The 12033-nt window shown below is 40.5% G+C and overlaps 1 gene segment (V, D, J or C); it reads left to right on the top strand.

The window, feature by feature from the left end:
- The first annotated feature begins 5618 nt into the window (after window positions 1–5618).
- LOC101361267 (immunoglobulin heavy variable 4-38-2-like) lies at window positions 5619–6207 on the top strand. The segment is given in 2 exon segments: window positions 5619–5707; window positions 5792–6207. Coding segments are annotated over 2 exon segments (438 nt in total).
- Window positions 6208–12033: the final 5826 nt, after the last annotated feature.

Below are 12033 nucleotides of genomic sequence, written 5' to 3'. Positions count from 1 at the left end.
GTTCAAATTCTCCCGGCACTCCTTGGAAATCCTATGGGGCAGTTCTACTGTGCCCTATAGGGTGGTTAGGAGTCAGAATCGACTCAACAATAACGGGTTAGGTTTATATATATATATATAAACATAGATATACATATATACATTTATATATGTGTGTGTGTATATATTAAGTAATTGTTATTAAACTTCTCTTCAACCCTTAGTGCCTGCACACACACACACAAATAGATCATGAGGATTCCATCTTTATGATCATTTGTATGTTTGGGTCCATTGTTGTGGTTACTGTGTCAAACCTTAACATCTAATTCTTGCTGACACATATACACACACACATTGCTCTCTACGTTCTTTGCGGTCAGTATCCCAAGGCTGAGTACTTAATTTAAGACACTCTAAAGAAATAAATTATGATTCTATTGCATGACATGAAATTCTTGTCACTCACTCACACACACACACTCATATGGTATGATGGAAGTTACACACACTGCATAGGCTCAGTGAATGATTGGTTCAACATCTCCAGGGACAACTCGAAGAATACACTGCAAATGCATATCGTGAGAACCCTGAGGGACCTACAGTGAGAGGAAGTCATTGTGAACACAGACACAAACTTCCTGCAAGGATGGAACTTATCAGCAAGGGGCGCTCAGTGCCCATAGGCTCCTGGATTAGGTGAAGAAAGAGGCTAGGTAGGGATGTTTCTTGTGTCATCTGGGGTTTCCTTTCAGGGTCTGAGTTTACTCTTCTCTCCAAAAATAATTTGTTCTCACCCAGTGAATTGTGTCCTGAGACACCATGAAAGACCAGTAGCTAGAGAGCACCGTGTGCAGCTTTGATGTCTGCTGACTAAGATGGATCAGAAAGGAGCCTGGCATGGGCCTGCAGTGGATGCTTAGCTATAACAGCTGTGCTGATCACAAATGTAGCTCAACTGTCCATGGCCAGGATACCTGGAAAGACAGCTGCTGGTACTAACCCTGATCAGCCGCCTGGATGCTTAGGACCAGAGAAGATACTGCTCTGTCAGACCCACAGTGGGGGTAAAATAGTGGGAGTCCAGCAAACACTTCACCTGAAAGTGATAGGAGGCTGTAAGCAGGGAGTCCTCAGGACCCATTGATCTCAGGTTCCACCCTAGGGGTAGATTCACGGAAGGATAAAGGAGATTCCTATCACTGTCTGAGATTTCTTCTAATCCCACAAATAACAACATCCAGAGAAATCCTTTTTATTCTGATTCTAGAAATAGAAGTTAACTTTGAAGTATAGGGATTTTTTTTTAATCCTTTCTCTACATAGTATTGAATGTAACAGAAAATGGGAGTTTTAGGGGAAGTATCTCACTGTTCCTGTATTAGGCTTTATGGGAAGATTCATGTAGTCCTGTATTGATTCTGTTACATGGTGAGAATAGAGGATTTGGTGGAATTTCGTTAGATCATCTCCATATGGGTAACTCTGATAATAATAAATTTGCCTTACATGTACAATATACATAGGAATGTAGCCTACTGTATTAACCTGAACAAACACCAGCCTCACATTAAATACACAAGAACAGAGAGATGGTAGATGTGCTTTACACAGGAAAATGCTGTTTGGTCTTGAGCAGAGTGTCCTCAGAGTGATGACATTTATTCAGTCCATGAATTTGTCTTTTCTGACTGTGCTTTCTTACAAAGTACCTCCATCCATGGAATTCCCTACAGCCTCATGCACCAGTGCCTCACTTCACACAATCTTCCTTCTGAAAAGTACATATTTAGGAGGAAGCATGTGACAGGACTCGCCCAGGTCTTGAGATCATCTAGTCTCCTGTGCCACAATCCTAGAACAGCTGGCTGTGGTGTTCGGCTTAACTAAGTGACTTCTTATTTGTATATTTGGGGTATTAGATGGGATGCGTAACCCAGTTTCAGGCCTCCCAGAGAAACTGGCCATCTGGGTCATGGTGTGGAAAAGGGAGAGCTCTAAGGGCTTGAAGAGTTTGATTTTTTTCTTATTTTTTGTCATTTTCACCTGCTCACAGCATCTCACCATAGTCTTCTTACATTTCTACACACATGATAAATCTTTCCTGCTCTAAGCATTTATAATTTTTGATCAAATTGCATGGAAACTTCTCTTTAATGCTCAGCAAATGTACACACAAACAGAAACGTTTGACACAGACACTAAGATGCACTCATACTAATAATACATTATAGAAAATCTTTACTTACACGAGTGATCACTTATGCAAAGCCCACACACAGAACTGTGCAGACAGATTCGAGCTGAGAACAAGGAATCACAAAAGTACTGGAGATATTGGGAGAATTGACACACTTCATGTTCCTCCTTCAGATCAGAGCCCAGGAAGATTCAGATGCAAGGAGAATCTTCCCAGATCTGTGCTAGAAGTAGCAGCAGGTCAGAATCCAGGTGCTTCATGGTTATGAATAATGATTTACTGTCACTGAATATAAACTCTATGTATATCCTACCAGAAGAATTATCATCAACTTAATCCATTGCCCTTGAGTCAATTCCAACACATAGTGATGTATAGGACAGAGTAGATCTGCCCCATAGGGTTTCCAAAGAGAGGATGGTGGATTCGAACTGCTGACCTTTTGGTATGGATTCGAACTGCCGACCTTTTGGTTAGCAGCCGTAACTCTTAACTACTGTGCCACAAGAGCTCCATGTTCCTCTAAATCCAAGGTTAGTAGCTATTCACCAGGCCCATTCTACAGGTAAGGAGCCACCGGGAAAGAGTCGAGAGATCCTGCAAGGGTAGTTCAACTCTCAACAGGCTGAGCTTGGAAATGGCCCCATACTTGCTGTCCCTGGAGCAGCGTGCCCCATATAATATTCCCTGCTCCAATGTCCTCCCAAGTGCCACCCAACTGTATGATAGAATAAAAAAAGATGACGATATCAAATAAAATGTTCCTGAAAGAAGGGTCAGAAGAAGAACTTAGATGTGTCCCTATCAAAGGAAAAGGACATTTCTCATGGGAAGAGAGTTTATGTTTCCATTTTCAAAGCTCTCTCAAGAATATAAACATATATGATCTCCATCTCTGGGCCCCTGAGCTGTCAGTAAGGCTGAGGCCATTCTTGAGGAATGAGTCTGACTTGCTTCTTCTAGCTTCTAAATCAGAGACCTGAGAGCTTACTTGGTCTTTCCATGATTTCTACCTGGGGCCTCCCACATGAAAATGAAGTCTTCACCTTCCATGTTAAATGTCAGAATCTAACCAGAAACTTCATACTGTATGCTGAGTTCTTCAGAATTATAAGCCTTGTCCAGAAAATCATGAGATTCCTGTTGATGTACTTCCACCTTGTAGTCACTTCACCTCGTGAGTATCTCAGAAATTTCCTCAACAAAACAATCTGATATTTGACAATAATGTTATTTTTTTTCCTGTCCCCAGATGGCATTTGCCAGGTGCAGCTGTAGGAGTCGGGCTCAGAACTACTGAGGTCCTCACCCCTCACTCCTTCTCTGGAGGTCTCTCTGGATTCTTCATCACATCCAGTGGTCACTGCTGGCACTGAATCCACCACCCAACTGGGAAGGGACTAAAGTGGATGGATATATATGTGTACTAGTGACATATAAGGTTTCTATGAGTTGCAATCGACTTGACAGTATTTTTTGGGGGAAGGTTTAGTGACATAAAAGTGTATAAACATCCCTCCAAATTTGACTCTCCATCTCCTAGGAAGTATCCAAAAACCAAGTATTCCTGCACCTGAGCTCCGCAATGGCAAAGAACATGATCATGTGTGAGTCACAGTGAGGGGAAGGCAATGGGAGCCTAGACACAAGCCTAGGCTGCAGGGAGGGAGGGAGAGGGCTGTGCTTCAGGAGGTGCTTGCAATCCACAGAACAAGATGGACCCAGTACTAGGAGTAGGTGCAGAAACGGGCTGGTGATGGCAATCTTTTTGGGATCAGGGGTTTCCTCTCCTTTCACAGCTCTCAGTGATTTTCTTTACTTTTCAACACTCATCTGCCACCAAGTTATTTTTTGTTTTTGTTTTTGTTTCCACTAATTTCTCACATTCTCACTGCAGTCAAGGAAGAGAAAGTAAGCATTCTCTGTTGCATGAGGTGGACCTGGTCAGAAGGAACTTCTCCAGTTTCCTCCATGATCTTTTCTTCCTCTTGACAAAGACATAATGAGGATTCTCACCATCCCTTTGAATGGGAAGCATTTTTTCACACTGAGAAACAGAGATAGGACATAATATCAGATTCAGTGCCATACGATATCACGGGACAGAACTCAGCAGGATTTTTCAGGGGGACCTGCTTCCTGTGTAGGGACTTTCCCTCTGGCAATGGTAAACTCATGCCTTCTGCAATCCATTTGGAGGACAACAGTATTTCCAAGAATCATGAATATTATTCTACCCAAATTAATGGAAATCATTTTCACTCTATTCAATATCCTCTGTTAGTGACTCAGAAAGCAAGGAATGACACTTCTAGGATGCATGAATTATATACAAATACCAGGTTACTGACCCAAAATATTGGTAAACTAGGGCTTTGCGCCAAATCTCTGTTTGTGTTCTTGAGGGTTTCTGTTGCTCAGAGTTCTCCTTCAAGTAGTCTACAGACTCAGAAGTTTGTTGCAGAAACTCAGCTTCTAGGAAAAATGAGAACTAGGGGGTTGCTGATCTTTGTAACAACCCTAAGAATGATTACTATCTACGAAGAAATCTAATCTTTGTTTAAAAAAAAAAAACCTACCAAAAAACAAAAAGGACTTTAGGTTGGCATGAAGATATTCCTCCCTACAGTAACCCTTGAATATACATATTTGAAAAGGTGTTTCAGTTGAAGAAACATTCATCCAAGTTAATGAGTCTTTTAAAGTCATTTCAGTATATGACAAACATTACTTTAGACTCAGTTTTGTCTGAATTTGATGTTTTTGGTCCATTTAGTTGCTGTCTCAACACTTTGGAACATCTAAAGTATAAACATGAGATAACGCAGGTGTGAAATGAATCAGAATGAGTATGTGACCATTCAGGGAGCCCTGGAGTTGTAGTAACTATTTGATATTAATTTACCTATTTATTCACCTATGTGTCTATCTATGTATCTGTGTATTATATGTATGTATGTATCATTTATCTATCTATCTGTCTGTCTATCATCTATCTATCTCTCTATCTGTGTCGATTGATCTATCTTCTATCCATCTATCCATCTATCTATCTATCTATCTATCTATCTATCTATCTATCTATCTATCTATCTATCTATCTATCTATCTATCTAGCGTTGGGAGTAGAGGTGTGTTGACTCTATTCCCAAAAGTGTCCTTGATTCTTGGTTGCATCTGACTCCCTGACCAGAATATATCCTGGTGTGAATTAAGATAATCCAGGGCTTGGTGAAGTGAAAACCCCAGGAAGAGGATTGTGTTCTCCCAAAGGAATATCCAGCATCTTTTATCCAGTGAGAATGTTAGAGAATGGGGCCTCCCTTCCCCTCTCTTCACCTTTACATGCAAATGCACCTCCCACATGCAAATCCCACTTAAGCAGCCAGAGGAAATCACAGAACATATTTACTTAAATTCAGGTTCCTCTTCATCTCGGAGAATATTTTCTGGGAGTCATGGACCTCATCCACAATAAGATGAAACACATGTGGGTTTTCCTCTTTCTGGTAGCGGCTCCCAGAGGTGAGTGTCTAAGGGATTAAGACATGAAGGTCTGGGTATGCTGCATTTGAGCTCATGTCTCACTGAGTTTCTCCTTGTTTCCAGGTGCCTTGTCCCAGGTGCAGCTTCAGGAGTCAGGGCCAGGACTGGTGAAGCCCTCACAAACCCTATCCCTCACCTGTGCTGTCTCTGGATTATCTTCAAGCAGCTATGGTGTGGGCTGGGTCCGCCAGCCTCCAGGGAAGGGGCTAGAATGGGTTGGTGCAATAGATTATGATGGGGACACATACTATAACCCAACTCTGAAGTCCCGAGTCAGCATCACCAGGGACACCTCCAAGAGCCAAGTTTATTTAAAACTGAACTCTGTGAATTCTGAAGACACGGCCGTGTATTACTGTGCAGGAGACACAGTGAGAGGAAGTCAATGTGAGCCCAGACAAAAACCTCCCCATAGGATGTCAGTAGAGGAGTAGTCTCTAGGGGGCGTTCAGGGTGCACTAAGCTTAGTGGCCCATCTTGTCAGCAGATTCAGGAAGAGGAAGTCAGGGAAGTGTTTCCTCTTAGAAGCTGTGGTTTCCCCAGCTGGTCAGCGCCTCTCTAGGGATTCCTATGCAAGGCGATTCTGGGGAAACTTTATGACTCTGAACATGACTTCTTTTCAAGGGAACGAGTTTTGTCTGTCTTTCCCCATCTGTCACATACAGACTCCACAGTAATACTTATTGATGAGACCTCTGTTTTCAATTCAGAATGATAATTACTGCCCTTTGTTGCCAGGTTAAGAAACAGTACAGGACATTATTCTCACACTGAAACTCAAATCTGCCTCTCACCCTCATATTGACTTCCAGTCTTTTCATTTACATGATTAATCCTCAATCCAGGTTGACAAAATGCCTTTCACTTAGAATGACTTGAATAATCATTGGGTAATATTGTATATGTCTATATTAGGGTCCATATGTTACAGGACAATTTTGCTCCCAGGAAGATTTGGTAATTCTTGGAGTCACTTTTAGTTTTCACAACCGGAGGCAGGTATTTCTGGCACTAGTGTTAGATTCCTGGCATTCTGCTAAAAAACATACGATGCCCAGGACTGCTCCCGACAAGAAATAATTATATGGCCTAAAATGGCAATAGTGTTAATATTTAGAAACTCTGGTATAAAAACTTAAACCTGGCCAACATCAATAGAAATGAACATCTGCAGAAAGTAAATTATACTTAGGTAAACCTGAAGCAAAGAGTCCTGGTAACACAATGGTTAAGTGTTCAACTGCTAAAGGCATTTTGAAATTATCCAGTGGGTCCATTGGAGAAAAGACCTGTTGATTTACTCCCATAAAGATGACAACCTAGAAAACCCTATGGGCAGTTCTACTCTGTCACATGGGATCACTATGAGTTGGAACTAACCCAAAAACACCTAACAAGAAGCTTGGACCAAACCACAATAGGAAGTATAAAGTTCTACAGATATGTAAAGACTTGGTTAATATATTTATAGTTTCCCCAGTTCACATATTTGTATATGTTGTAGCCAGAAATCTAGCCAGTGAAAGGCTTCTGTTTGTTTGATTTTTATTTTTACTTCTGAAAATATGATTTTTTAAACATGTAGGAGTGTCTTATCACTTTTATGAAACAAGGAATGAGTTAATAAAACCAGGATGGTAACAAAAAATATAAAATTGGAGATAATTTGTCTGATCATGTATAAAACATATTAAGAATCTACTGATGTTATGGTTGTTGGTACTTACCATATAAAATTGAAGATAATTTGTCTGATTATGTATAAAATGTATTAAGAATCTACTGATATTATGGTTGTTGGTAGTTACCATTAATTTGATTTTTGACTCATGACAACCCCATGTGACCAAGTAGAACTGTTCCATAGGATTTTCTAGGGTGTAAACTTTATGGGAAGATATTGCCAGGTATTTATTTTGCATAGCAGTTAGGTGGGCTTCAACTTAGGTGGGTTCAAACTTTTGGTTAGCAGCCAAGCACTTAACATATGTGCTACCTGGGCTCCTTTAAACTTATTAATAATTTTACTGTACGAATAGGAAATATGCCATCACAGAGCCTAGAAGTAAATATAATTTTACATAGAAATCTTATATTTGGGAACAAGGGAATTTATCTTCCATTGCATTATTGTTGCCCTTAGGTGTTATTCGGGCAATCCCAACTCATAGAGACCCTATGTGCAAAAGAAAGAAAAACACTGCCTAAAGTTGCACCATCCTCACAATCGTTGCTATGTATGAGATCATTGATGGAGCCACAGTGTCAATCCATCTTTTGGGGAGTCTTCCTTTTTATTCAATGACCCTAAACCAAGCGTAATGTCCTTCTCCAGGAATTGGTCCCTTCTGATAACATGTCCAAAGTATGTGAGATGAAGTCTCGCCATCCTTCCATCTAAGGACATTCTGGCTATACTTCTTGCTCAATCTTCTTAAAGTCAATGGCATAATCAATATTCTTCTCCAACATCATAATTTAAATGCATCAATTCTTTGATCTGCCTTATTCATTGTCCAGCTTGTCATGCATAAGAGTAGATCGAAAATACTATGGCTTCCTTCACGAGCACTTTATTTCTCAAGGTGATACCTTTGCTTTTGAAGTTTTAAAGAGGACTTTTGTAGCAGATTTTTCCAATGCAATGTGTATTTGATTTCTTGACTACTACTTCCATGGGTGTTGATTGTGGATCCAAGTAAAATGAAATTCTTCACAACTTCAACATTTTCTCTGTTTATCACGGCGTTGCTTATTGGTCCAGTGTGAGGGTTTTTTTCCTTATGTTGATGTGCAATCCATAGTGAAAGCTGTAGTCTTTGAACTTTATGAATAAGAGTTTCAAGTCATCTTCACTTTCAGAAAGCAAAGTGGTTCCATTTGCATACTGAATGTTATTAATAAGTCTTTCTCCCATTTTTACGTCCCTTTCTTCTCCATATAGTCCAGCTTCTTACATTATTTGCTCAACATACAAATTGAATAAGTATAGTGAAAGGATAAAACCCTGACGCACACTATTCCTTATTTTAAAACTCTCAGTATCCCTTTGCTCTGTTTAAACAACTCCCTCTTGGTTTATGTACAGGTTCTGCATGAGTATAATTATTCTAGAATTTCTGTTCTTTTCAATGTTATTAATAATTTCTTATGAACCACACTATCAAATGACTTTGATAGTTAATAAAACACAGGTAAACATCTTTCTGGTATTCTCTGCTTTCAACCAAAAACCAACAAAGAGGAAAACACTCAGCAATATGTTGTACACATTAGTTGTATTTAAACATATTTGTTAATTATTATTGGAATAGACACATATGCACATAGGAGAACAATGTACTAAATTTTTGACATGGTAAAATACAATGGAATCAAATAGAAAAAAATAGTGATATTTTGACTGATGTCTTAGGTTGGGTTCTCTAGAGAAGCAAAACCAGTGAACGGTACAAATAAATATATAGAGAGATTTATATCAAGGAACCTGCTAACATGATTGTAGAGGCTTGGAAGTCCCAAATCCATGGATTAGGACAGAGGTTTCTCCTGACTCACCTAGCCACAGGGGCTTGAAAACCCAAGACTGACAGGTCAAGCCCCATGAACCAGAGTTCAGATGAACAGGAGACAGCTGCAGGATCCGGAACAGGCAAAAACCAGAATGTCCACTTATATTAAGATACAAGCCACAATCCCAAGGAAACTGTCTTTCAACTGATTGACTACTAATAGCAGATCCCATCATGGGAGTGATCACATATAAACAGTGACAATCATGGCCCAGCCAAGCTGACACACAATCTTAACCATCACCGTTGGTTATATTGCAACGCAGTTAATGTTTTATAAATTGTATTTACGTCGAATACATAGGTTAAAAAAATACATTGCCATCGAGTCAAATTTGACTTATACTGACCCTATAGGACAGAATAGAACTTCCACATAGAATTTCCAAGCTTTTTATCTCTACAGAAGGTGTCTTCCACAATTTATCCCATACAGAACGAATAAGTATGGTGAAAGGATACAACCCTGACACACACCTTTCCTGACTTTAAACCACTCAGTACTCCCTTGTTCTGTTTGAACGACTACCTGTTGATCTATATACAGGCTCCTCATGAGTACAATTAACTGTTCTTAGAGTCCCATTCTTCACAGTGTTATCCGTAATTTGTTACGATGCACACAGTCGAATGACTTTGCATAGTCAATATAACATAAGTAAACATCTTTCTCGTATTCTCTGTTTTCAGCCAGGATCTATTTGACAACAGCAGTGATATCCTTGGTTCCATGTCATCTTCTGAATCAGGCTTGAATTTGTGGTAGTTCCCTGTCGATATATTGCTGCAGCCATTTTTGAATGATCTTCAGCAATGTTTTACTTGTGTGTGATATTAATGGTATTGTTTGATAATTTCCAATTTCGATTGGATTACCTTTCTTTGGAATAGGCATACATATGGATCTCTTCCAGTCGGTTGGCCAGGTAGCTGTCTACTAAATTTCTTGGCATAGATGACTGAGCACTTCCAATACTGCATCCCTTTGTTGAAGCATCTCAGTTGGCACTCTGTCAACTCCTGGAGCCTTGTTTTTTGTCAGTGTCTTCAGTCCATCGTGAAGCTCTTCCTTCCTTACCACAGATTCCTGATCATATGCTACCTCCTGAAATGGTTGAATGTCAACCAATTATTTTTTACTATAGTGACTCTATATTCCTTCCATCTTTTTGTTGCTTCCTGCATTGTTTAATATTTTCTCCATAGACTTCCGAGCAACATGGCACTATAGATAGAAACACTACACCTTCCCTCCACTGCAAAGCCCTGAAAAACTACGTCAAACAGACACAAACCTCAATCCTGGAACCTTAAGCATCAAATGAAGAGATAAAGAGCTCAGGAAAGCACCGAATGGAATAAGAAACTGACAGATAACAGAGAGCAAGGAGAGTTACGAGAAGATGTCACTTATCAACTTACCCAGTGCCGATTCACCATCTTGGACTCCTGTTAGAGATCAGAGAACAGGGAGTATGGGAAATCAGCTTCACGGAGCTCTTAGCAAGAGACAGAACAACAGGTATGCAGCAATATAAACTTTCCCGCCACCCACACTTCTTTGCCCCCACTTGGCCTCCTCTGCTTCCTGTGACAAGTCTCGTGATAGGAGGTATTGACTTCTGCCCTGTGAAGCTTGGATTCCACCTGCCCACACTGGCTTACTCCCTGGGTGTCATTTGTTGCTGGTGTTGCATTTTTCCACTTAGTTTCATGTCTTCCATATCTCTCGCCACTTCCCCCTCCTTTCTCTTTAATACGTGGCTCCCTGTGCCATCTTTGCTTCTTCAAGAAGGGCTGTGAAACGCCGCTCCACTGTGGAACTGCACCCTGGCTCGTGTCGCCACACTAGTGCGTTCCCGGGGCTTTTGTTTATTTTGTTTTGAGCTATTCTGTTTTGTTTGTTTGTTTTCTTTTTCTTTTCTAGGCTTGGGATCCCCTTCTAGTCACACTGTACTATGTAGCTTTGGAGCTACTTCCCCAGCCCGCACAGCTGAGCAGTGAGATTCCTGGAGGCATTTCTTCTTTATTTTGTTTTAGTTTTCTTTTCTCTCTTTTTTATTTTTTATGCTTCTTTATTTCTCAGTTTCTCATCTCTATATACTTACCTTCTCTTCCTGTCTCCTGAATACCTGGTTCTGTGTGTCACCACTACCCCTTCTGGCCAGGCTGTACTCTGCTGCCTGGGAGCCAGTTCCTCAGTCTTCATAGCCACACCTATGGGATCCCTGGGGGCTTTGTTTTTCTTTTCTCTTCTATTTTTTTCTTTTAACCTTTTTATTTTTGTTTTTGTCCATTTATAAGTCAGTTTCTTATATCTATACTCCAAAGACAAGTTCCCTTGGAACTCATATTGTTTGTTCAATTCCTCTTGGTCCCTGTTTCTCTCTCCTCTTTCCCATATCCATCATAGCTCCACACATTACAATCTCCCCCTTCCTTCCTGCCTACATGCACCATGCACTGAACATCACACCCCCAAGAAACACAGGCACGGCCTACCAAAACCTGCGCTGCACTGACTCCCACCTCACCCTGTCAGCCTTAGTATGTGCCACAAACAACTCATCCCAGCAACTCCCGTTCAACTGGACCTTCCCTGCTGCACCATAGCAGAGTAACTGATCCTGCTCATTGGACAAGGATGTGAAAAGTATCATGCCCACAGACGAACAAACAACAAAGAGTGCACTGCCCACCTGTCTTAGTCATCTAGTGCAGCTAACACAGAAA

The sequence above is a fragment of the Trichechus manatus genome, unplaced genomic scaffold (assembly GCF_000243295.1).
Source record: "Trichechus manatus latirostris isolate Lorelei unplaced genomic scaffold, TriManLat1.0 scaffold00053, whole genome shotgun sequence".
In the NCBI taxonomy this organism is placed as follows: domain Eukaryota; kingdom Metazoa; phylum Chordata; class Mammalia; order Sirenia; family Trichechidae; genus Trichechus; species Trichechus manatus.
This window is presented reverse-complemented; position numbering and strand designations above follow the sequence as displayed.